The sequence below is a fragment of the Perna viridis genome, chromosome 1 (assembly GCF_037379345.1).
Source record: "Perna viridis isolate PV_CMFRI_1.1 ecotype Kerala chromosome 1, ASM3737934v1, whole genome shotgun sequence".
NCBI lineage: Eukaryota > Metazoa > Mollusca > Bivalvia > Mytilida > Mytilidae > Perna > Perna viridis.
Genome location: NC_142445.1, coordinates 62,356,384 through 62,383,923, shown reverse-complemented (window position 1 = coordinate 62,383,923; position 27,540 = coordinate 62,356,384). Strand labels below are relative to the sequence as shown.

The 27,540-nt window shown below is 32.1% G+C and overlaps 1 protein-coding gene across 1 annotated transcript; it reads left to right on the top strand.

The window, feature by feature from the left end:
• Positions 1 to 152: 152 nt before the first annotated feature.
• On the top strand, positions 153 to 26,816 carry LOC148629753 (endoplasmic reticulum metallopeptidase 1-like). Its single transcript, XM_088556630.1, has 14 exons — positions 153 to 735; positions 1,099 to 1,226; positions 1,431 to 1,536; positions 2,721 to 2,867; positions 6,520 to 6,612; positions 6,931 to 7,143; positions 9,624 to 9,850; positions 10,431 to 10,614; positions 11,363 to 11,553; positions 12,408 to 12,563; positions 14,851 to 15,050; positions 15,853 to 15,974; positions 16,442 to 16,629; positions 17,306 to 26,816. Exons 1-14 carry the CDS (start codon positions 156 to 158, stop codon positions 17,474 to 17,476), a joined length of 2,706 nt encoding a protein of 901 aa, XP_088412756.1. The 5' UTR covers positions 153 to 155; the 3' UTR covers positions 17,477 to 26,816.
• Positions 26,817 to 27,540: the final 724 nt, after the last annotated feature.

Below are 27,540 nucleotides of genomic sequence, written 5' to 3'. Positions count from 1 at the left end.
TTTCATCTATAGAATTTGCAGAATACCTTATTATTTACTCATAAACGTTGCAAAAAATGAATTTATAAAATACTGAAAGTAACAAAACAAAAGTTTCTTGGATTCGGAGTGTAGAACTCGCCTTTTAGGTTTCTCTCAAGAAACGGTGAAGCTGAATGCCGAAGATGGCAACTAGGAAAAGACAGGCTAACGACAACGACGTTTTGACCGACAAAAATACTCGCTATCAGGCTTCAAATGAAAATATAAAATCAAGAGACAAAAAGCAGATCAATGCATTTCTCATTTGGCCAACAGTATTCATTTTTTATACGCTTGCAATATTGTTCTTGAACAAAGTGAAATACCACAAATATCCAGATCCTAAATACTCAAGAGACAGCGTAGTCAAAGACCAATTTTTTGAAGATGAAGCAAGAAAGCACCTTCTTGAACTGTGCAGCCTTGGTCCAAAACCTGTAGGAAGTTTTGAAAATGAAGTAAATGCTATCAAATACATAAAAGATCAAATCAATGCAATCAAAAGTTTAAAAACTTCCCCATCACCTATGAATGCAATAACACTGGATATACAAAAAGTTAGTGGCGCATTTCTCCTGAAAAATTTTGTAAGAACCAGTTACTACACAGTGTATGAAAACTTGCAAAACGTTGTTGTCATGCTGGAACCTCCAAATTCATCCAATTCAAGCCTTCTAATAAACTGTCACTATGACACTGTTATTGACAGTCCAGGTAATCTTTTAATACAAAATTGTCTTTTAATACAAGAAATAGATACTTTTTCCCAAACATTAATTGTAATAAAGTGAAGGCATTGCCTTCCAAAGTGAATAAGAAACCATCAAGTATTGAGCAATGCCACATTAAGCACCTGAACCAGTCCCCTTGTTAGATTATAATCATCGATAACTTATCTTTATTCTATATATAAATTTCTAACTCCATACAAGTGAATGGAATATTTTTCACATTGTACTTATTTTCACTTTATTCCAGGAAGACATTACAGATTGTATGCTGAATACAACAATGACCTTCCTTGAAATCAATGCAAATAATATTTGTTCTCTTCTCTCTCTTTTTATCTTTTTGTAGGAGCTGGGGACAATACTGCCAGTTGTGCTGTCATGCTGGAACTGCTGAGGGCACTTTATATATCCAGGGAACCACTGAAACATAACATTATCTTTTTATTCAATGGAGCAGAAGAGAATATACTGCAGGTGTAGTATAATTTTCATGATCTGTTTTGAAAGTAACTTCAATACATTACCATCTTTTGTGGCAAAATAACAATATGTATTACTTTTATGATAGAGTTCAGTGCTAAATCACATGCAATATGTATAACAGTCTTTTCGTCGACTAATTTCTCTCCATTTCTTTTATTTAGCATGTATTTTAATTGATGTTTATGGTTTGTTTAGGCAAGTCATGGTTTTATTACACAACATCCATGGGCATCTTCAATTAAAACATTCATCAATCTGGATTCTGCTGGAGCAGGTGGCTGGGAAATTGTTTTTCAAACAGGTTGGTCTTCTGATGCAAACTTACAAGACTGAGACTAAAATATTGCATATGCACAGGGTTGATTCCTTACAAGAATAATTGACTAACACTACATGTAATAGTGAAAAGTTGGAATTAGTTCTTATTGTAGGATTAATAAAGCTTCACATCACTTTGTACAGAAAGTCACTTGAGAAAGCTCATAGTTTGCAGTCACAGAAATTAGGGTTTGAAATGTAATTACTAAACAGATCCATTCAGTATTTGCTGCTCCAAATCTGCTAATTTCAGCAACTGAATTTCTGTGGTAAACATATGAATTAAAATGTTTTTTTTTTTTTTTTTTAAATGAATTATATGAAAAGTGTCAAAAACGTAGCATTTAGCATTTTATTTTTGTAAACATATATAAGGGTCTGAAAAATTCCCAACGATGTTGGAACGTCAAATTTGCGAAGCAAATTTTTTGTTGTTTCCTCTGCGGAACTCAAACTTGTACCACTATGACATCTATGGCAACACCGCATGCACAAAGTCCAGCACCCTAGACCACTCAGCCAGTTAGGCTATATGAAATATATAGCTTTCGCTCGCTGGGTCTATATTTTATAAATGGGGGTTCTATGATCGTAACATAATAACAACTGGTCAAAATTTAAAAGAATGTCTCAGGAAAGCTTTTGGATGAAAAAATTACAAACAACGTCTCCAGATGGAATACACGAGAAAAAATAATTCATTTATAGGTCTTGGTCTAAGGCTGGTACAGCACTACATGCTATACATCAATACGCCGTACTACTATATTTTGACTTTTCTTAATTGTTTTCCACAGTTAATTCATTTCTAATTTTTGATAAAAACACCCCTTTCTTGTTTTCATTCAGGTTCCTTATCATTTGCTGATGTGTGCCTTTGATAAAGGTACAATAACCCACAGCGTGCGTGATTCAGCTTCTGCATCTGTTTTGATCTTTCATATGCATGTATATATATACACGTCTCAGAATGTGACGACTCTATTCACTACACTGCTCCATCGGATATATATATATATATAAAGGTCTGAAAAATTCCCAATGATGTTAGAACTGTCAAATTTGCGATGCAAATTATTGGAGGTTTCCTCCTTGGGAATAGAGTCGTCACATTCTGAGACATTTGTATATATATAACAATATTGTATTCTACTTTTTTTACTTAAGGACCAGAGCATCCATGGTTGGTGAAGGCTTATGCTGAATCTGCTCCCTACCCATTTGGATCCATTTTGGGGCAAGAACTGTTCCAGTCTGGTGTGGTTCCTTCGGATACAGATTTTAGAATATTCAGGGACTTTGGAAACCTTCCAGGTATTTTCAGCAGTGATATATGCCATTGACAGTTTTTGTAGATCATACCTATTTTTTTCCAATATGGTGTTGACTTTACCAATAAACAGATAAACTTTAAAAATTGAAATTTAAAAATAATAAGACAAAAGAGGTATTATTGTTACATTTTGCATGATGCATGTTTACTTACGATTTTTGTAGGTAGTTGATTTTTTCGCCAACCTCAAAGCAACAATGGGAAATGATAATGGTAGGCTTCTGTCCGTCCATATGGTTTTGTGATTGCAATTCCACTGAAACTGCTTGACAGACTCTTATGATATTTGATGTAACTGTTCTGTATTGTTATGATGTTTACATGTAGATGTGCATACTGCACCACCATTTGGATGCTGTCAAATTTGTTGGAGTTATGGGACTTCAACTATTTTTAGTATGGTCTCAGCTGAAATTCCTTAATGGAATTTTTATGTCCACTGTTGGCAGATGGACAATGGTAGTGGTAGGGATCAGTCTGAATGCAACTCCTCTGAAGCTGCTTGACAAATTCTTTTGATATTTTATGGGATGTATTGTTATTGCATTATTATGAAGTTTAGATGTGCATACTGCAGCACCATTTTCATTCAGTGTATTTTGTTGGAGTTTGGGACTTAGACTATATTTAACATGTTTCAACAGTACAAGATCTTGTGGACCTAACTTTTTTGAAACTGATTGACAGATTTTTTTTGTATTTGATATTGTGTTGTTATGAAGTGTAGAAGTGTTTATTACAACACCATCTTGATTTTGCAAATTTTGTGGGAGTTATAGGACTAAGACTATATTAGCATGTTTCAACCTTTTGGATGCAACTCCGAAGAAATTATAGGATGGATTCTTCTTAATACATTTTGCATGATGTATTGTTATGAAGTGTAGATATGCATACTACTCTGTCATTTAGTTTTGGCAAAGTTTGTTGGAGTTACAGGAAATATACATTATGGATGCAACTTCTCTGAAACTTACACAATAATGTATAGATCTAAACCATATATCATTTATTCATTACTTTAAATTTTAGTATTTCACTCCTTCCACCTTAACAACAAGTATATTTTAGTTAAATTTCATTAATTTGCCATGGTGGGGGATATATGGTCACATGTAGCTATCTTGTTGATATTTGATACATTGTACTGTTGTGAAGTGTTGATATACATACTACACTGCCATTTTTATTCTGCAAATTTTGTACTATTTTCAGCAAGCCTTAACAATAGAAAACTTGGTGTATGCAACTCCTCTGAAACTTTTTGATAAATTCTTTTGATACTAAGTATTTGGTATGATGTATTGTTATGAAATGTAGATGTGCATGCTACACTGCAAATTTGTATTGGCAAATTTTATTTTTAGTTATGGAACAAAGATATTGTTGACACATTTCCTCTGAAACTCACACAATACTGTCTAAATCTAAACCACATATAATTTTATCCATTTCTTATGAATTGGAGCATTTCACTCTTTCAAGTTCTTGAGTATCTTCTTTAGTTTAATCTGCCATGGATAGGGACATATGGCTATGCATAGCTACCCCATATCTTTTTTTTTCACCCCTGTCCATCCTGTAATATTTTACAGGATATTTCTACACATGATGAAAGTGTGCAGGGCCAAAGGATTTTGATTTTCGTGAAATGTTATGGAAATTGATGATAATTACACAGTCATTTTACTCAGAAAAAGGGCTATATGGCTTGTCCGGCTATCTCCTCATACAGTTTTTGAACTACATCTAAAATATTTTACAGAATATTTCTACACATGATGAAGGTGTGCAGGGACAAAGCTTTTTGATTTTCATGAAATATTACGGAAATTGGTGATAGTTACATTTAGTTATTTTACTCTGAAATATATGGATCCTGGCTTGTCAGGCTATCGCCTCGTACAGTTTTTTAACTACATCTAAAAAATTTTACATGATATTTCTACACATGATGGAGGTGTGCAGGGTCAAAGGATTTTGATTTTCATGAAATATTACGGAAATTGGTGAAAGTTAGACAGAATCATTTTCATCAGAAATAGAGCTATGTGACTTGTATGACTATCTCATCTAAAATATTTTTTGCAGGATGTTCCTACACATAATGATGGTGTGCAAAGTCATAGGGTCTTGATTTTCATGAAATATTATAGAACTGGGTGGTAGTTGGACTTTGGAATATTATGGAACTGGGTGATAGTTAGATTTTGTATTTTTGTCAGAAATATATCCCAAGCAACACAGTAAGGGATTTGTTATGGGGGTATAATCATTATTTATGCAACAGTCCATCCATCGGTCCTCTTTTTCTCATCTCAACTAGTCTGACACTACCAAACAGAATTTCATGACACTATGTGGCCAGGATACAATATGTAGATATGCTTATATTTATGAATTTCTGATCCCCAAATTGATCCCCAAAATTTTCGAGTTGTGGTGATGAAACAGTTCGTCATTGCAAGTCTTTGAAGGATTGAGCTGAACCAACAGGCTATGAGTATCACAAGTCTTGGAAGGATTTCTGAATCTGCAAACCATGTCTTCATACAAAAATAAACATGTTCCTAATTTGGAAAATTTAGCGAGCGGCGGCATCATTAGTGTCTTACAGACACATTTGATTTACTTTTCAAACAAATCACTACTAACAAATGAGGTGGGGACTCCTGTGATAAACAGGGCTTCTAGTTTTTATAAACTTTTTTTAAAAAGGTTTATTTTATTTGGCTTTTGGAATGCATCCAAAATTTGCCATAAAAATGCAGTGATACATACATGTATATTTTGTTTGTAATTTCTATGAATCTCCACAAATCAGGGATTTCACAAACTTAAACTTTAGAGGAAAAATACTTGAATTTGTTAGTTGACTGGCTAAAAATGATATAATTTTATTATTTTACTTTGATATAATGCATAATCACAAAAAAAAGAGCAAATATTAATCCAGGCTACACTTTCAGAAGAATCCTTTTGCACCACATACATTTTTAAAATTGTTTTATTTGCGCCAGAATGGAAAACTCGTTTGTGCCAGTGTACCTGTACACGTATATTAGGTAACATGTACCCTCAAAGTAAATGAATTTTTACTTAAAAAAATAATTGAATAAGTGGCAGAGAATACACATTTATAATGACTTACAAATTACAGCAATTAATTTGAAAAATTGATGTCTTTCTCTGTATTGTTGGATTGTAAATATGTTTACTTTTTTGTATATTGCCTTTGGAAAAAAAATATAAAACTATTTTAAAAAATCACACATCTGTTTCTCTCATAAAATTTGAACATGAAATTAAATTGGCGTGGCCTTAACTCTGAAAGAAAAACTACCAGTTGCAAGCCTTGATAAAGGAAGAGGAAGGTCATATCAATCTTGTTTCATACATTACATTTAAAAAGTTCACTATATTTCATTTCATGGTCACAAGTTTATCCTATTTGATTTCATTTTATTAAAATACTCTCAAGGCGCAAATAAGTTCATGTTTGTTAAAAGTAAGTGGCGCAAATGTAACACCGATGCCAATAAGTTGTGACTCTAAAGGACACAAAATTGGCGCAAACAGACATCTCCCATACGCTCTGAATTTACATTTAATCTTTTTTTTTTATTTGAAAAGGATTAGACATTGCTTATATAGCTAATGGATATGTATACCATACACAGAATGATAGGCCTGAGTATATACCATCAGGATGCATTCAGAGGGCAGGTAAGAAATTTATCCAATAATGTGAATGTTTTTTAGTGTTATGGTGTCAGAGTTCATTATTTCAGATCATTTTTAGTGAATGCTTTCTACTGGAAAAAAGATAATTTTCTTTTTATGTTTGCAATTTTCTTTTTTTAAAACATCACAATATTTAAATATTTTTCTTTATTTGGACTCTAATAGTGAAGCATTAAATTTTATTCTGTCTTTTAAATGTGTAATGTGTTTGGTACCTTTTTCTTCAGTTGTAACATAGTTGTTTACTTGCTAAACAAGATACCATATATTTAACCTAACAAGTTTTTTTTTTCTTTTTAGGGGACAATTTACTGAGTGTAATCAAACATTTGTGTTCCAATGATAAGTTAGAAGACCCTGGGGCTGACAAACATGGGACTATGGTTTTCTTTGATGTAGTTGGGTTGTTCATGGTCCATTATCCTAGCAGAATAGGGGCCATCTTCAATTTCAGCCTTGTTTTTATTGTTTTTGTGACACTTCTGTTGAAGTATAAAATCAGAATTGTTACAAGTAAGTTTATTACTGATGGTTGGCATACAAAAAAGGGATCTTTCTGACGTTACTTTTCTTTATTTAGGCTTTATTCACCAATGAATTGTACCTCAAATATTAGACTAAGAGAGATTTTATATTCAATTTCTTTCTGGCAGTAATTTACAGAATAAGATCAATATAACATGTACATTTATGAAATTTAAGTTTGAGTAACACCGTATTATCCGGACTATGAGTCAATATTTTTTTCAGCAAAGCGTCAGCCTCAAATTATCATCGACTTCGACTTATATAAGGATTTTTCGAGAAAAAATGTTCATCTATAGTGCATTTCATTAGATTTGTTTAGTTTACTTTAGATTGCTTTAATTCAAAATTTTGGGTAAACTCAATCAACTAAAGCCATCACTCAAACCGTCAAACCGGCGATCAGTGCCACTATCCTTTATGAATGAATATGAATATGTTAATGAAAACTTTGAAACCGTTAAAATATATAAACAAACTCTAAGAGACACGTTAACAAAAATCTTTTTTTAACTGGAAAGACATCGGTCCTTCACACATGGCTCAAATTATAGTCACTTAAGGTGTTATCTAAATGGCTAATTGCAATTAAATTTACAGGTACCAATTATTTTTTATTGTATTTCGTAATACCAGGTAACCAATTCATCAAACAAATTTCCTGCTTATTTCACACATGGATGCCCACCCTTGACATGTTTACAATTCGTACACCTAATGATCTATGGCTGCAGGGTCATTGACTAGCCATTCAATACAAATAATTTAACTCACGGACAAAGTACACTATAACAAAAACACAAATATTAATTTAATTCAGAAATACTATACAAAGTAACATTGTTGGAATAATATGCTGCTAAAAACAAACCGCTCAACTCAGATCTCCACTGACACCTACGATACAAATGCCACTGTGATAAAAGCACACATCTCACCCTTGACTTTTCCATGTTTATTTCGTTGATTTTGGTCCAAATTAGGCAATTCGACTTATACTCCATATTGACGTATAGTCCGGAAAATATGGTACCATCTTCATTGAAGAAATAACCTGATAATCCACTTATAATAGGAATCTACTTTTTTGTTTTTGTTTTTTTTTAAAGAAATAGCTCTTTAAACTCACTGCTGTTGGATTTATCCTTTTAATGGTCTATTGATTTTTTTATGCCCCTGTGACAAACTGTTGGAGGGTATATTAATTTACCCCTATCTGTCCGTCCGTCTGTCAGGCCATCCAGCGTTCTGTTTCTCCGTCCTGCCGTCTGTCTAGATTACACATGATTATGGCTTGTCTGGCTATCTTCTCATACAGATTTTTTAACTGCATCTAAAATATTTTACAGGATATTTCTACACATGCTAAAGGTGTGCAGGGCCAAAGGATTTTGATTTTTGTGAAATATTACGGAAATTGATGATAGTTACACTTAGTCATTTTACTCAGAAATATATAGATCATGGCTTGTTAGGCTATCTCCTCATACAGTTTTTGAACTACATCTAAAATATTTTACAGGATATTTTTGCAAATGATGAAGGTGTGCAGGGTCAAGGAATTTTGATTTTCATGAAATATTACGGAAATTGGTGAAAGTTAGGCTTAGATATTTTCATCAGAAATATGGCTATATGGCTTGTCATACTATCTCCTCCTGAAGTTTTTGAACTGCATCTAAAATATTTTTTTCAGGATGTTTCTACACATAATGATGGTGTGCAAGATCATAGGATCTTGATTTTCATGCAATATTACGATATTGGGTGATAGTTGGACATTGGAATATTAAGGAACTGGGTGATAGTTGGACATTGGAATATTAAGAAACTGGATGATAGTTGGACTTTGTAATTTTTGTCAGAAATATGTCCCAGGCAACAAAGTTAGGGATTTGTGATTGGGTTTTCTTTTTTTATGTGTCCGTCAGTCTGTCCATCTATCCTCTTTTTCTTCATCGCAACTACCAAACAGAATTTCATAACACTATATGGCCAGGGTACAACATGTAGATATGCATACATTTAGGAATTTCTGATCCCAAAATTTTTCAAGTTATGGTACTGGAACAGCTTGTCATTGCAAGCCTTAGGAGGATTGAGTGGAACCAACAGACCATGAGTATCACAAGTCTTGGAAGGATTTCTGAATCTGCAAACCATGTCTTCATACAAAAATAAACATATTCCTACTTTGGCAAATCTAGCAAGTGGGGGCATCACTAGTGTCTTACAGACACATTTGATTTCCTAAAAAAGTAAATTACTACTAACAATTGACTCCTGTAATAAACAGGGCTTCTAGTTTTGGAATGGGGTGGGGGTGGTCACAACCACTTTGCACTGAAAAATAATTCAAATTACAGTGGTAAATAAAGAATTGTACCAAAGTCGAACACACCAACTTAAGTGTTGCAAGTTGGTGTATCACTCAATGAGCTAGCTTTCTAGTTTTTCTTTTCTTATAGATCAAAAAGTATCAACTGACAAGACCTTGTGGCAAGCTATCCTGTTTTCCATTTTGTCTATGGTGTTAGTTTTTGCCATCTTGGCTGTTTTAGCGGTTTTGGTGGACTTGGTTGGTCAACCAATGTTTTGGTTTACTAGAACTTACAATATCCTGTTGGTGTATGGTGTAATGTCATTTACTATTCTACTGGGCTTCCATTATTGGTTGAAGCAAACAACATACAAGGTACAATAATTACTTCAATATTGGTTTCTAAATCAGTGGAATTGTACAAGATTACACTCAAATAATTACTTTTGTGAGAACACCATTAAAATGGTTTACTTTAAAAATAAAAAAAAAATTCAATAAAAAATTTCTGTTTAAGGCATTAGATTGTGAAAATTTCATAGACAACATTTTTGTATCCTGAATTTTTGCAGATTTTGAGCCAAAAAAGTGTATGTGATTGTAACTAGATAAGTTACATGTTGCATATTTGGTTGTTTAATTTTATCCAAATTATGAAATATTTGTTTACAAATTTTGTTAAATATAACATTCTTGACATTTTCTTCTTCAATTACCGGATGAATAATTGTGTATGTTCCAATAGAAAACTGGGATGAATGGGGTAGTTTTAGGGGTACTTGATTACGTTTGAATATTCATCAGAAATACATGTACTTCATTTAAATGATTTTAAATCAATTCTACATTTTGTATAGTAAAACATAAGGTATTAATCTTAAGTAGACCATTGCTTTCAGACTTAGAAACTTCCACTCTTGCAAGTAAATCGGAACACCTGCCATCTTTTTTTCAGTATACACCAGATTGGTACACAGAATCACTGTACTATGATGCTACAATAGTGTTGTTCAGTATACTGACTTTAGTATTAACATACAATGACTTTGCATCAGCCTTCTTGCCTATGATGTGGATATTGGGACCATTTACATCAAGATATATCATCACTTATATTCTAAAAATAGATAATACTCAAGGTAAGTAGAAACATGCTTGAACATGTACATGAATAATTCATAGAGGCAGATGTATGATAAGTAATGATGGTTGAAATGTCCATATACAAATAACAACAGGACAAAAGGGCACAGTCTAATCTTCAACACGAGTTATGACTTACATTCAATGGCAAGATCTTAACAGCGGGGTGAGACCCCATACAAAAGTTTACTTAGTTGTATAAATAACTAACATAAGACAGTATGAACCATTCCAAGTTGCTGAAATTGCAGAGAAACTTTTGAAGATGTATTATCTATCTCTAAATTAACATCTTTTTGTTAGTTTTGCAAGTGGATTTTTTGTATTGACAGTATCTTGTGAAAATATAGGGTCCCAGTTTTAGTTGGTCCCTGCTTAGCCTATGCTATACTGTAATTTTTCCAGATTTGTCTGTGATAGGTCCTACACCATGAAATTTTGCAGTGTTTAAAACATTTATTTTCAAAATAAGTTCATTATTATTTTCTTTCTGTTATGGAGACTGAGTGAGCACTTATAAGTAGAAAATGCCATGAAATCTCAGCTGTTTAACTGTTTATAATGATACTGTAGGACCAACTGTCTCCTTTATACAAGTCACTTTATCAGTTATAATATTTCATTGTAGGACCAACTGTCTCCGTTTTACTAGCCATTTTATCAGTTGTAATGATATTTCAATATAGGACCAACTGTTTCCTTTTTACTAGTCACTTTATCAGTTATAATGATATTTCATTGTAGGACCAACTGTCTCCTTTATACTAGTCACTTTATCAGGGCAGTTAATTCCAGTGATAGCAACTCTACATAACCTAGAATCTATGTTTGTCCTGTTTATTCCAATAATGGGGAGAGTGGGTGGCAATGCTTTCCCTGATGTGTTGATAGCCATGATGACTGCTGTTGCTGTTGTAATTTGTATGCAATATTTAGTAAGTATGACATGTTTCAAAAAAGTTTTAATAAAAAGTTCAGTATTGGACACACCATTGAATTTTTTTATTATGAAAAATAGCTATGAAAAATTATTGTATTTTAAAAGGTGGTTTCAATATTTTTTACACAATTTGAAAGAGTAATAAAGGGGACTGAGATTCTAGTGGAAATCAAAGAAATGTAATTCAGGGACAAAAAACAGACTGTGAAGAAAGACAAACATCTCAAAGTTCATACATTAACCAAAATAATACTTATAAATTAACAAAAGTGAATGAGCAACTCGGACTCCACAAAAAACTGGGAGCATGGACCAGGTGAACCAGAAGGGTAAGCATCCTCTTCTTTTCTAGAAACACCCACCGCATTGCTCATAAAAGGGGTGTTTTTAGAGCTACTTTATGCAGTCAGTCCTAAAAAATTTCAGTTACTTAACCTTCAATTTTATTGACAAACTATATATATTCAAACTTTTATTCACTTTCCTCTAGCCCTCACCAATTTTATTAGTCTCCAGTAAAAGGCTTGTTACTAATTGCACAGTCTGAACATTTAACTGTAAATCTTAAACTTCATTTGATGAATTTAAGCTTTTAAGTGCAAAGTAAGCCATACAAAGTTTCTGTTGGTTATATAACATATTTCAGTTTTTGAAAGATTTTTTTAGATATAAAAAATGAATGCTAAGTTAAGATTTATTACAATAGAAAAGTCATTTAAGTTCTGATCAATTTCTATACTGGTACATGTATTTCTATACTGATACATGTATTTCTTCTTATCTGTTTTCTATTCTAGGTTCTGATCTATTTCTATACTTGTATTTCTTGTTATTTGTTTTCTATTCTAGGTTGGTATAGTATATTTATGCTCCAAGTTAAAGCCTTTGATAGTAACGTTAGTAGTATTACTCACTAGTAGTCTTCTGCTTACTCAGTTTACAGCATTTGGGTTTCCGTATAGTGGGAACAAAGAGAGTCCTACCCCACAAAGAGCCATGTACTTTGTAAGTTGATGATATTGTATGTAAAGTTAATTCAACAGGATTTTGTTTCCCCTAAAGTGGGAACTCATATGGAGCTCAGTACTTTGCTTATTACATTTTCAGTGAGGTAGACGCCCACAATTTAGGTTATTACATTTTTAGTGAGGTAGATACCCACAATTTAGTTTATGACAATATTTCACTTTACACCTTACTTCTCTTTTTTGTACTCATGAAGTAATTTTTTACTGACATACATTGTTTTTACCAAATTACAGGAAATGGGTATTTGTGGGTAGGATGAGATATTTTTATACATTTAGTCATGATATATGCAATTTTTACCAAATAATAATAGACAGAAATAAGTAGAGGTCAAACAACTTATGCTCTCCTACAGGTCATACATGCCCTTGTGTGCAAAGTTATTGAAAATTTTGGAATTTGAAATGGTGTCAAGCAGTAGTCTTAAGCTTGATATGGAAGTTTCAGTTTGATACACAGATAAATGCTATGTAATAATCTAAATGATTATCTGCAATCAATTACCAGTTATTTTTTTCCAAGTAAATAATTCTCACACGTGGTCAATTCATTTATGTACAAAAATGTACCCTCAGATCTTATGGTGGTATACTAATACAGAAAATCAAGACCTTACATTTTCTTCATGTAGTTTTAAAAAGCCACCTTCACTCAACAAATGGGTGGTATGTCTGTCATTCCATCCATCATTCTGTCTTTCTGAATTTTGTCTCACAAATCTAGGCTTCCAATTGATAGATTTAGAGTGCACTATACAGTTGCATTAAGTTGCACTGTTTCGCACACCAAGTTACCCCCGTCAAATTTTGTAAAACTTGAAATTAAAAGTTGAAATTTGGTGTATTTATTGTTTAAATGTAGTTAAGCATTTATACATAGACAGATGTAATATATGTAATGGTAAACAGGTGTAATTTAAATGAAGAATAGTATCCAGAATGTTTCAGTCCCCTGTTGTATTAGGTTCTTTCCTCACCATCAGATGGTAGAATTTCAAAATACCTTATTTCGCACAAACTTTTGGAACTAAAATTGTGAGAGAATGAATCGAAAAGGGTCTTAATTATTTTTACCCTTTTTCCACCTACTCCATACATGCTTTCATCCTGTTGTAGTGTCCAAGTGCCTGATATTTTATAAAACATAGTATTTGGCTGTTAGTTTTGGAAAGGCACCCCTGATTTGTACTAAAACTCAGTAATATTTTTTTCAGTATGTTACCATGGCTACTGGATTTTATAACAATAATCACTAAATTACTTATAAATGACTTGAATCTCCATACATCTAGGATTTAAAAAATATGCACTTTTTTATGACAAAACACTAGAAATTTCTGTGCGGACTGCCTTAAAACAGCTTTATTCAACAAAAATGAGACCAAATTTTTAGAAATGCCCTAACTGTATTGTACTACCTTATTTCAAATCTTATGTGTGGCTTCATATAGAAGGGGCAGACATTGTAAGTGATTATAGGGCTGTCCGATATCAACAGCCTGTTCATTGTTTTTTCACTATATGGAATGATATAGTAAATTTTTGTCACAAAAATCTTTGGCAGATCTGAATGGATGAATTCATTTTAAATTTGGTGTGTGGTTCTACATAGAATATGTTGTAAGTGATTTTCAAAATTGGTTTGAGATTTTATATAGAAGGGTTGCTGTCTAATATCAGTTTTCTTCTTTGTGGGACTTTTTTCACTATTTTGAATGATATGGAAAATTTTTGTCACACAAATCTCAGCTCTTAATGGATGGATTAATTTCAAATTTGGTGTGTGGCTTTACATGTATACAGATTTGGCATATGATGTAAGTTATTTTGGGTGCTGTCCAGTTTCTACTTCCTGTATGAGTGTGGGAATACCTAGCACCACAGTGCATTAATTGATGTATTATAATCAAGACTATACATTTTTTGTAGTTTTAAAAAGCTCATGTTTTGATGGATGTATTATAATCATTTTCTGCTTTTCTTCACACATGTTGTGCTATAATGAAATTTTATATAGGATTTTCATCCTTATTAGCAATGTCATTTTTTATAGTAAGGTCCATAAAAATTTTCATTGTTTTTCCATTTTTTTATTTCTGAGTTTTCGGACTCTGAAAGCCAAGATGAAAAGTTTACCAAATGTAAATATGTCAGACACTTGTTTCAAGTTTTAATGGTATCATGTTTAACTATTCAATTATGATGTCTGAATTGACCTGCTAAATAAGGCATTGAAAAAAATGTATATTATGTATTGCTTCCAGCACCTCAATAGGAATTTCTATAACCATGACAGCTCAATCAACAAATCAGACTCAGGGATATGGTATTTACCATTGGATCACAACAGTGCTTCCTTCATTAAAGACAATCCAGTCATCCATGACAGCCATTTGATGTTATGCCAGGGTAATTACTGTGGGGTACCTTACCTGTACCCTGTTATACATGTAGTTGATGCTAGGTGAGTCTACACTCTGTCATACATGTAGTTGATGCTAGGTGAGTCTGTACCCTGTAATACATGTAATTGATGCTAGGTGAGTCTGTACCCTGCCGTGCATGTAGTTGATGCTAGGTGAGTCTGTACCTTGTCAAACATGTAGTTGATGCTAATTTTTTTTGGTATATCCTAAAGTTTGTCTTAATGGATTTAGAGAAAGTTTTTTCTTCATAAGGAAAACATATTTAGAAATTTAGATCAATAGATTGAAATTCAAGTTCACGGTTTCTATGCATGAATATTATGGTGAACTGCAGTACTATACATTCTTGTAGAAAATTTGTGAAAAAAATACGTTAGAGGAGATCCTTTATCCATGATTATGCCTGCTATGTTAAACAGTATTCATATTTCATAGTAATACATAGTCATGTATAAAATAGTTTCAGGATACAATTAAGCTAGAAGAACCGAGTTGCCTAAGGGAGATCAATTTATGTAGTGATTTACAGAGTATTTAATTTTTCTTAAAGAAATCATTAAAGCTGATTTAATATGCACAGTGACTTTCTAAAGAGAGCTAAATCATGGCCATCTTTATATACCTGGTTAATTTTACATAAAATGTGCTACATATGGATACTTTGTAGTTTTTTAGATAGGTTATTGTTGAAAACATGTGGTTGCTAAGACCGGTTTAACTGTATGTAGAGAAAAAGGCTATTTTACTGGTTCATATCTTTGAAAGATGGTAAAATGTTATTTATTATATCAGATTTGGATAGAATATAGTCATGCTTAACTACATTTATTTTATCTTCAGAACTTCCTTATATACTACCAAGCCACCCCCAGTGATCAAAAACCCTTTGACAGTGAAGTTAGTGGAGAAAGAAGTTGTCAAGTTTAGTCCAAGAATTGTTAGAATTACACTTGATGTAACAGGTAAACAGAACATTTTTATTTATTGAAGTCCTATATTTGCTTGCCTTTTTTTTGTATACAATGGTATTTAAGAGATTCATTATTCACATTGAAATGTTTCTTTGATTACCTCTATATATATGACATTGGAAAGTGTTGATTTACATACCTGTTGAGAATATTTTTAGATCAGTTTTGTCTCACCTGTAGCTAATGTTGCCAAAGACTAAGGTATTACTTTTCTGGCGGTGGCGTCCATGTTAAGCTCTGATTAGATCATTTATATGCACCACTTGTGCTAGGCAAGTTATATTTGGTATGCAGTTGCATTAGCATCACTTTATAGCAATACTGTATCTGTTTCATGCATATGCCCCTACAATCACGGTCTTTTGACTTTGAAATTTCAAATTTCACACTATAAGTTTCACAGTTTAAATCTTATATTAACCACTTATTACCTTTTTTATTTTACTTTTTTTTTGTAGGACCAGATCATATAACAATGTTTGTAACTCCCATTCATGGGGCGGAAATGACAAGGTGGTCAATTACAGATGATTCAGAACACTTTCCAACAAAACTTCCCTCTGGTATCAATGATACAACATATTTCATTTATTACTCATATGGGCTAAAGCCTGACCAGCCTTATAGATTCTTTGTTGACATCAAGGTATGAATTGTGAAAATCTCTGGTCATTTAGTCAAAAATAGATTGTAAATTCCATGTTGTATCCCTATCAAACATAAATTACTCATTTCAGTACTAGGTAAATGTCTGCTCAATATTTTGAATTATTTATGTAATCATTTTCCTCACAAAAAGCATGGAACCATGATCATTCCCATTACCCCATTGTAAGCAGCAAACCATAGCTTCAGTCTTATGATTTACTTTCCTTGGATTGAATTGATTAGATTTTTCATGCATTTCAGGAGGAGAATGTTTGATTAATCAAACACCCCTTCTTTGTATTAGTCCAACACACTGAACATGATTTTTATTGTGCTATCTCTAAGAAACAACAGCCCACTGGTCACTCTCCATTTGGACTCATTAATATTTACTATGAGCCCAACAGTCACCACTTGATCTTTTATATGGTGCTTGATCAATGGAGAAACCATGACTCTTTGATATGATTCAGCCAGGGATGGAACCTACTACTTCCCTCTCTCTAGGAGAGCTTGCTAACAAAAGTCCACAGAGGTGGTCTCTTGGATTGAAAAAAATATATATACGCAGTAAACCCAACATTGGTATATATTGAAAAAAAAAAGTTTTTTATGGTGAGAAAATAAGCACATTTTCTAGGTTGAACACTAATCTATCTATTGATTATTTATAGGCCCCCAATGGACACCGTGAAGACAAACATTTGGTTGACATTGCCTTCAGTGGACATTTTATCAGTGGAACAGCCAAGACATCACCGGAACTAGTGTCTTTCAAAGAGAGTCTTCCAGATTGGATTGTTTCACTGTCATGGATTTGTTCTTATGATTCATTTTTGTTTTAACTGTTGGTTCTTGGATCACAGCTATTTGTTTGATAGGAGATACTTTTTGGACAGACTTTTGAAAGTTATTTTAAACTATAATTTTACTTTATTAATGCATTAAGTCTACAAGAAATTTTTACAAGTTAAAACAATTTCTGTCATTGATTCTAAAATATTCTTTCCTAAAATACCCAGAGTACTTGATATATCTTTTACTTTCTGATTTTTTCCTAAAACTCATTAAATGGAATTAAGTGGAAAAATCAGTTGTTTTTTCTCTGCAATAGCTGTGAATAACCTAGTACTATACAAACTATGGCAAAATGTGTTCAAATTCCTCTTTACAATTTACCTCAGAATCTTTAATTGTCAAACAGACAATCATTTTTTTATGATGTGTTTATGTTTATGTCAATTTAAAGAATGCATATGTCATTCCCAAGTTTAGGAATATTGTGAAACCTATCTAAACCAAACCCAATTCAGACATAAGGAGGTAGACCTAGGATAAGGGACATAACTCTTGAAATCAGTGATATGTTTGTGTCATATTCAATTTCATTAAAGCCTATTAAGCTTTCATTTGAAACAGAATGAAATCAGTCCAAGTTACTTTTATGCTTACATGAGTTTGATGTAAAATGCTGAATACAAACATTTTAATGATTTGTAAGAGTTGTGTCCCTTATCCTGGGTCTACCTCCTTAAGGATTTGTTTGGGGCAGCTGCTCAAAATATCCTGGTTAAAATTCATTGATTTTAATTACAGATTTGGTATGACCTGTGTTCCATAAAGGTTTGCTTTAAGACAGGTTTCACTGTATTTGTTTTCTTTAATCAATATACAGTCAAACCTTGGTAGCTTGAACTCAAAGGGGCCTTCCAAATGTGTTTGAATTATCAGGAGTTCGAAAGACTGAAGCCGTTAGATTAATTTCTGGATTGAGTTTGTTCTTGGTCTGTGTTTGACTTAATTTTTAGAACTTTTGATGAGGTTTTGCTACTTTGGGGGTATTTTTTTATTTGTTTTCAAAAGGTTATTTTGAATTTTGAGGTAAATTAAAATAATTTTGACATTTGTGGGTCAATATTTTTTTCATTTAATTGTCTTTCTTTCTTGCATCTTGCCTCCTTGGGAATATTCCTGAACTTTTGTAAGTATTATGTTTAATTAAAAGTATCTTACTACATAATTACCTGTAATAATCTTAAATGACATTATTGATAAGGCTTCAGTTTTTCACACCTTTTTATTTCCTATGCTAACAATATGGCTGACATATTCAAGTTTATAGTAATGGTTATTCTCTTAAATTCATTACAATGACTGAATATGGACCAACAGTTTAGTTAGAGAGTTTGAGAAATCCAAGGTTATTTACATTGATTTTTTTGTGAGAAAAATTTGGTACTTTAAAATGTGATAGAGAAATCCCAGGTGTTGGAGAAGTTTGAGTATAATACTTACTTCTAGAGATGTTGTAACATATCATTGACCATTTAGATGACATGATGAGTCCATTTTTTTTTGTAACCTTGTTTTTCAGGCAGTGTAGATAGTATTGAACTGAATATTTGTCCTTTTTAGAACAACTTTGAAAAAAATCTTTTGGATTACTTAACAGTCAAAAAGTACTGATAATTATTTCTTTCATTCACATACATGTATGTGTATGACTGCAATTTTTTTAAATCCTAGAATTGAATTTGTGCCAAATTAAGCTGAACAATTTTTGCTCAAAATTTATTTTTTATTAGAGGCCCTACCCTTATTAATATGAAAGTTTTTCTTCCCATGCCTCAGTATTTTGAATTAGTATCTTTGTTTTTTATGTTGATTACATTGTTACTGTGTTATTAACTGTTATTTGTTGTGTATTGTGATATATTTTATCAATGATATGTGAATTCATGTCATGTTATGTCTTTCTAAATATCTTTTTTCTGATGTACTTATGTTGTTTTGATGACGGGTCAAATATTACACTTGGTTTGCATATGAATGTGTCAAACACAGTTGCAATTTTACAGAACTTTTTTTTTATTAACAAGCTGCATTAAATCTGTTAAAATATTACATTTTTATCTCCCCTTGACCAAAGGTCCACACAAGCTTATGCCATCACTTTGTATCTGCTGTCTGTAACTTTTCACATTTTGCTTGGCCACATGAAAATCACTTGTCCAATTTTAACCAAACTGAGCTGAAATGATGTATGAAAGATGTTCTACAAGCAATCCTTTTTTGGATCTAGCAGGATGGTGCCAGAGGCTATCTAAGTTTCTGACTGGCCAATTTCCTAACATAAAATTCTCTGAAACCACTGGTGCCAATAATTTGAAACTTTATGGGATTAATGACCTCAGTGTCCGTTACAAACGATCCACTTTTTGTGTGGCTCAGATATCTGAGCAAGTCACTGCAGCCAATCTAAAGTTGCTTTTTAAACCCCATTTGGAAATAGATTTTGGCTTTCCAAACTTGACAGAAATAATAGTAAAAAAAATATTATACACATGATCAAACTTTGGTTTTGATTGATTTAACAAGGTGGCCATCAGAGGCTATTTAAGCTTGCGATTAGCCAATTTTGAAAGATAAACTCTGAAACCACAGGTGCAAATGTTTTGAAACTTGAAAGGGATGATGACCTCAGTACCCTCTACAAATAATTATGTGCGGCTCAGAATGATTGCTAATTGAGAGGCTGCAGCCATTCTGATTTGCCATTGAAACCATATGGGCATACACATGTTGGCCCACAGATAAATGTCATTTTTATTGGGTACCAGAAAGGATGTTATTATTGGGACCTGTATAAACATAAGGTTTGAAGGCTCACATGATTTGACCATGTGATTTCAAAGTCTCTAGGTGGGCAATTCAGGCTTTATAAGCTTCTAGTTATATGAAGTTCTGCTGAAATGTATGAAGGTAATTATTTATTTTTCCGACGCAGTTGGTATAGTTTTGCTTTTTACCCTTTGACCTTAAAGACACTCTTCCATGGAAACGCAAGTCGCCTGATCAAAATTCTGTTTCCAGATTGGGCAAATAATGATAACTTAGTGGGGTTCGAAAAAGGAAATTGAAATTGCATGCCATGCGTTACTTCCTGATTAAAATTATAAGTAAAAAGAACAAATTTTACTGTGTCGGCTATCTTTTTTTTAAGATAGTACTTGTTTTCAATTTCTGTTTTGATGATGTTGAGTTTTAGGAGTAAACGAAATGATGAAAAGTATATTATCAAACTTGTATCAAGGTTTAAAATTTGAAGTCCTGAATTTGTAAAATTCTTGATCCAATGAATCAAGCTACAGTAGATGTTTTTTACTCTGTTTTCAAGTTGGTTCAAATCCAGACACAAATTGAAAGTTTGTTTGATAGCTTAAAAAAATTGAAATCTCTGGGCTTTTGAAATGCCATATATTGTCTTGGAATTTTTCAATTTCAGACCATAATAGATAAATGTCCAATTTCAAATTTGATAAGTTCTATGACCTCCTTCATTCTGTGTCAGTAACCTGAGTTGTGTCAAAAGTTTAATCACTATAAAGATTTGGTGTTGTATCGATCATGGAGATACTTGAGCCATCTGTGGTCATATCAAGCTGTGCCCCATAACCCAGTAAAACTTGGTAATCGGACGAATGCTATAAAGATTGCCTAAAATCACTCTTAGAAGGCAATACATTTTCCTATATCATTATGTAAAAAACAGTTCTGGTCTTATGACAGTTGTTATGACTAAATGACCTTAAATACAATTTTTAATCTGCCTACAGCATCTGCTAATACTAATTTATATGTCTAATTAATCATGTATTCACTTTTACAAAACATAATTGTATAGAAGCATGACATTCATGACATTTGTGAATACATCATCTTAAACATATTAGTACTTAAGTGTTTAGTATGCAAATCAATGCAAAAATTATGAGTAATTGTATCATTGAAGTAGAGTTTGATAATGTTTAAATTATGTTCAGCCAGTCAGCCCCTGTAATAGTGTACAATTGTGATCATTTAAAGATTTGTTTACAAGCCAATGAAGTGAAGCATATGACATTCGCATGATGCAGGTTATTAACTGTATTTTAGTTTATTCCAGTTGTGAATATTTTGTTTATTATTATTTTTTAAGTAGCACTCCAGCTCAGAATCATGCAAAATGTGATACATGGTTGGAAAGCCTACATATTTTTATTTTAGATATTTTGTTTAAAATGCTTTAGTAAACAGAAATTAACATTTGGTTTTTTCAAATAACCCGTGCTCATAAAAGATAAAAATTATATAGAATGCACCGTAGCTTTCAAAATTAAGGGAGATAACTCTGTAAATGACACTCAAATACAATAGAATCTACTGGATTTTCAATGTTGATTATCTCCTAAGAGCAGACAGATCGGAATGAATAATTGCACATTTCATAATATACATCCATAAAACAACTTAATTACAAAAATAAAAATATGTAGCCTTTTTAAGGTTTATCACATTTTTCAGATTTTGCATGATTCTTACAAAGACTGATACTTAAAATATTGCTGTGATGTAAGGCAACAGTAACCTTCCTTTGTAGAACCATTTTTCTACAAATTATTTTATTAACTTTATTGTAAGTTAGAAACAAGAGAGACTTTTATATGAGTTATATCTATAAATCTGTTCAAATATGGTAGTGTTTCAAGATTTATTACTGATTTATGGTTTATGTATATGAAAAATAACTTCTGCACACAACACGAATTAGGTCATTTTGAAGGTACATGTAGTTATATTTTGCACAAGCTACATGTGGTTTGATCATTATGTGAATTGAAGTATACTCTCAAATTCTATTTTTTATCACAACTGAAAAAAGAATGATGTATAATACATGTATTTCCTTGACTATTTTAAAGATATATACCAGTGGTGGCGGTATTATAAACCTTATAGAAACATTCCTTCTCCAGAATTGTTTTAATAATTGTATACTAGTGTACAGTTAGAAACTAGAAATATGTTTAAATTAGTTATACATGTACATATATCTATAAATTGGTATTTGCTGTCCCAAGTACTGGTAATTCCTTTAGTGAATTGTGATATATGAACACTTTATGGTATATAAAAACATCAATATATATAGATATTTGCATCTTATACAAGCAGAGTGTTGCTTATATGACATGGGTGTCTGCCTTTGAACTCTTGTTTAAATTGCTGTTTTCATGCCTTGCTGTGATACATTTCAAAGTGCCTTACAATAATTATTCCCAATATAGAAACATTCCTTTAGAAATTTATTTTATTGGCTGTGTAGTTAGAAACAAGAATGATTTTTATGTTAAGTTTTATCTACATATATATTATAGTGTTTCAAGTACTATATATTTTTTTAGAGATTTGTGTCATAGTCAGTGTGATTAATCTAAATTTGATTTAAAATCTATTATTTTGTATGTACATTTGTCTTTCACACCACAGGTTTAGACTGGGATTGAAGCTTGTTCTCGACTGGGATTGAAGCTTGTTCTCTATAATCATCTATCACACCACAGGTTTAGCCTGAGATTGAAACTGTTCTCTATAATCATCTATCCCACCACAGGTTTAGCCTGAGATTGAAGTTTGTTCTCTATAATCGTCTATCAAACCACAGGTTAAGCCTGTGATTGAAGCTGTTTCTCAATAATTGACTCCCACACCATAAGTTAAGCCTGGGATTGAAGCTTGTTCTCTATAATTGTCTATCATGCCACAGATTTAGGCTTAGATTAAAGATTGTTCTCTACAATCATCTATCACACCACAGGTTTAGGCAGGGATTGAAGCTGGTTCTCTATAATCGTGTATCACACTACAGGTTAAACTGGGATTGAAGCTTCTTATCTATAATTGTCTATCATGCCACAGGTTTAGGCTTAGATTAAAGCTTGTTCTCTACACTTGTCTATCACACTACAGGTTTAGCCTTGGATTGAAGCTTGTTCTCTATAATTGTCTATCATGCCACAGGTTTAGCTTGAGGTTAAAGATTGTTCTCTATAAAGATGAGAATCACATCATTCCGAAAGATGATAAAATTGTAAAGCATGATTCCAAATTGTAAAAATGGTTGCTGCTTCAAATCCAAGATATTGCTTTGCAGTGGCTTCTGTGTTAGCTTGGTGCGTTTCCCATACCTGTCAACCCTTTGAACAGTTCATTTGAGAGATTTTCCCCTATTGACATTGTCTTATGTGGGAGATTATCATGTAAAAGCAAACTTTTTATGTAAAAATTCGATTATTTAGTATTTTTCGCAGAAAATATAGTAATTTAAACGAAAAAAACCTCCCTGAAATCTTACATTTTTATGTGGAAGGTTCTAAATGTGGGACAGTTAACAGGTATGAAAACTTTCTTTTACTTTGGGCTAAGCTTTTAATTTGCATTTTATCAATATTTTATCTATATTTTGTAATTTATTCAAATGATGAATTCAGAATTTGTTTAAGTTTTATGGGACTTGTAGTATTTACCTCAAACAATTTGTTACATTGGCTTTCTTATTTAATATGTACATGTTTCCGAAAATCATTTTCTCACAAAAGATATAATAAGAAATCTGTTGAATCAAAATCTGTTTCATGACTTAATTTCCTGAGTGACCTACATTATGTGACAAAATTACATTTATAACAAACATGCGTATTGATCATTGTGGTTATGTGTTTACACAGTATGAATATTTTTAATTAGACTTTAGAACAAAATGGTATTTTGTCAATTTTTGTTGTTGATGTTTGAGTTTGATTGATACACATGTATATGATTTTTGTGTTGTTTGTTAGAATTGACTGGAAGAGAGATTTATTTCAATGATCCTTAGTAGGTAAGCTCTATGGTAATGACCTCATTACTTCTAGGTCATAGTAGGTATAATCATGCAAAAACAGAAAAAAACAACAATTAATTTGTTTCTTCCAATTTCTTAACAGCTTAAAAAGATCAGACAGTAATATTCATGATTAAATCAAAGTATAGTTAGCACTGGAGGTTTTGATCCTTGTGAAAGTAGTAGGAGGATTACACAGTCAACTTCAAAGATTATATGATGTAAATTAAAACTGTAAAAATAAATTCGCACTTCCGATATAATTTGAATTTGTTTTTTTTTTTTAAATATTTAAACTGAATGTCAATCTTAAATACTGATTTCAAAGATAGGATCTTTAGTTCAAATTTTTAAACAGTATGCAACTTTTAACACAAACAAATTTTGTTTCATTTCACCTTTTTCACAATTTTTTAAACCTGCCCAATAAATGAATTTGTAATTACATTCAGAAACTATACACAAATCGAAATTTCAGCTTGACTTTTAATCCATTTGAAAAATGTTCCCGCCTATTATACTTGTTACAAATTACTGCTCTTCACTTCCTGATTATCAATCATAAAATATCAATGAAGAATTTGACTATTGAGCTTGTTAAATGAACATGCTTAGTACACTTAATGTTTCTTGACATTATAGAAATCTAAATTCCATTAATGCATACTTTTTACTTAACATCTTTCAAGACCAAAAAAGAAGTCCCTCAAATTTTCAATGGCTAGGAAGACTATGTAGATTTACATTCATTTGCAGCAATGATAGGATAGTATTAAGCTGAATAATTGCCAGAGACATTGTTACTGATTTGAAAGAGATATTGATGTTCATTTGATATAAAAGGAATTACGTAGGAACTATATTGTTGTGTAGTGTTCAGAACTGTAGGGAAGTTCCCTGATGAACCAGTGACATAATGTATTTTGATCCTGAAGGATCAGAAACCCAATGGTTATCTTAGGTTTGGAAAGTAGTAAAATCAATCAAGAGATTAGTCGACATTTTTGACAGATTTATACTTTTGTGAAAGTGACAAAATTATGGACTCATAACCCTATGCATGACTTTCAGGTGGAACTTCTACCAGCAAGAATTACAAATGTTACCGGTACCTTGTTTTTTAGCTCACCTGGCCAAAGGCCATGTGAGCTATTGCCATCACTTGGTGTTCGTCATCGTCTGTCGTTGTCAACAATTATACAGAACTCTTCTCCCCTGAAACTACTTGACTTATTAGAACCAAACTTGGTATGAATGTTCCTTGGGGTATCCTGCATAGAACTGATGTGGGAATTTTTGATTCGTCAAAAAAAATATGGCCGCTGTTACTAAAAATAGGACATAGGGGTCAGACAGTAGTTTTTTGCATATATCTCCTAAGCTGTTAGGTTAAGCTGAATTCTGACTGGATAGAAGTGTTCAGCATGATAAGATCTATCTCTGGTCAAATTTTAGTTTTAATCCATTAAGCCATGTTGGAGTTATTGCTCTTTTTCAACGATTTTTGCTATTTTTAATGTTATTTCTTTCCAAAATCTTCTCCTCTGACACCACTTGACCATAGAACTGATGTGGGGATTTTTTATTTGTCAAAAAACATGGCCGCCATTACTAAAAATAGAACATAGGGGTCAGACAGTAGTTTTTCACATATATCTCCTAAACAGTTAGGTTTATCCAAATTCTTTCTATAGCTGAAATGAACCATATTATGAGGACTACAAAAGTCTTCAGACTCCTTGTAAGAGGTTTTGCCCTTGAAAGGGGAAAATTGACTTTTTTTTTAAATAGTTTTCAGTCAATATCTTGAAAACTATGATTGATTAAAAGAAACTTTCAATTGTTGAAAAGATCTTGTGATAGTCCTACCAAAGACTTCTTTAGTCAAAATTGTTGGACAACTTCTTGTTTAATTTATTGCCTTTGAAAGGCAAAATTCAAAAAGGTGAGCGAATCAGGCTCCTGTGAGCCTCTTGTTTATATGAATGTTGTTTATTTCACAATACACTGTAAATTCAGAAATTGTTGTGATATCTATTCATTGAATTGAAAGTTTTACATCTATTCCTACATCATTTAAATTCCCAACTTAACTGACAGTCCAATTTGCTAGATTTTAGAAAATTTGATAAAGAAGTGGAAGAATGCACTTACGAAACTCTCCTGAAGTGTAGTTGGTCACATTGTTGGCAAAATAAAATACCAATAATATTTCTGAATTTATGGTAGTTAATTGTTGATCAAAGAAATCTGGCACTGTTTTATCTTTATAATCCAAAGTTTTGTTTCTTACTGATTGTAGTGATCACATACATTACATTGTTTATGGGTAATATTGTGTTTCCTTTTGTGTGTTATGAAATAAATCACAATGTTTCATGTTTTTATAAATTTTTATCACATGTTTATGTCTATGCATTTGCAACTTCAAATGAAAGTGTTTGTACCTAATTTATTCTTATAATAAAATGTTCCCTACTTTATTTAACTTTTGTTTTTAACCAGAAAAATAGGAACATTTGAACACATGCAAAACTAAATGTCAACAGAATCTGTGTTGGTAGACCCCACCATAAGTTAGTTCATGAGAAACATTTGTTATGATAGATGGTTACCCAATTGCCAAATTTCAGAATCTTTTCATCAAAAACAAAAGTCAGTCTGGACACAGATTGTTACATAAAAATAGCAAAAAGAAATATAGCTTGACCTCAAGGTTAAAAGTCATCAATTCTACGCATGAAAAATTGCAACACATGTTTAGTACCAAAATCAAAATACATGGTTGTGTGCCTAAAAAACACATGGAAACATTTTTTTCCAAAAAATTATATGAAAACCATACTCTTTTAATACAATTAGGAGACATATACTTCCCATATAATTTGTATTTACTTCAAATACTTGTTTTTCATGAATTAATTTGTTTGTCAAAAACAAATTTTTCATGGTGGTTCTAAACAATGAAAAACATGAGGTACATTTGTTTTTCAGGTGTTTTTCAAACATATGAAAAACATAAGCAGCAATTTTTTTCCATTGAATACATCATCTCAAGGTTGTCTACCCACAATATCAAAAGCTTATCTTGCAGGAAAAAAAGTTACAGTCCAGACTTGCTACAGACAGACTGATCACTAAAGGTGAAAAAGTGAAAAGCTTATGATAACATCAGTGATCTTTAGACATTCTTATATGTCTTTGGTG

Bases quoted from the DNA above. Each gene is read 5' to 3' on its own strand.
- LOC148629753 (XM_088556630.1), top strand. From the start codon at position 156: ATGCCGAAGATGGCAACTAGGAAAAGACAGGCTAACGACAACGACGTT. The intron at 736-1,098 runs GTAATCTTTTAA...ATCTTTTTGTAG, and splicing joins CACTGTTATTGACAGTCCAG to GAGCTGGGGACAATACTGCC. The intron at 2,868-6,519 runs GTATTTTCAGCA...TTATTTGAAAAG, and splicing joins GGACTTTGGAAACCTTCCAG to GATTAGACATTGCTTATATA.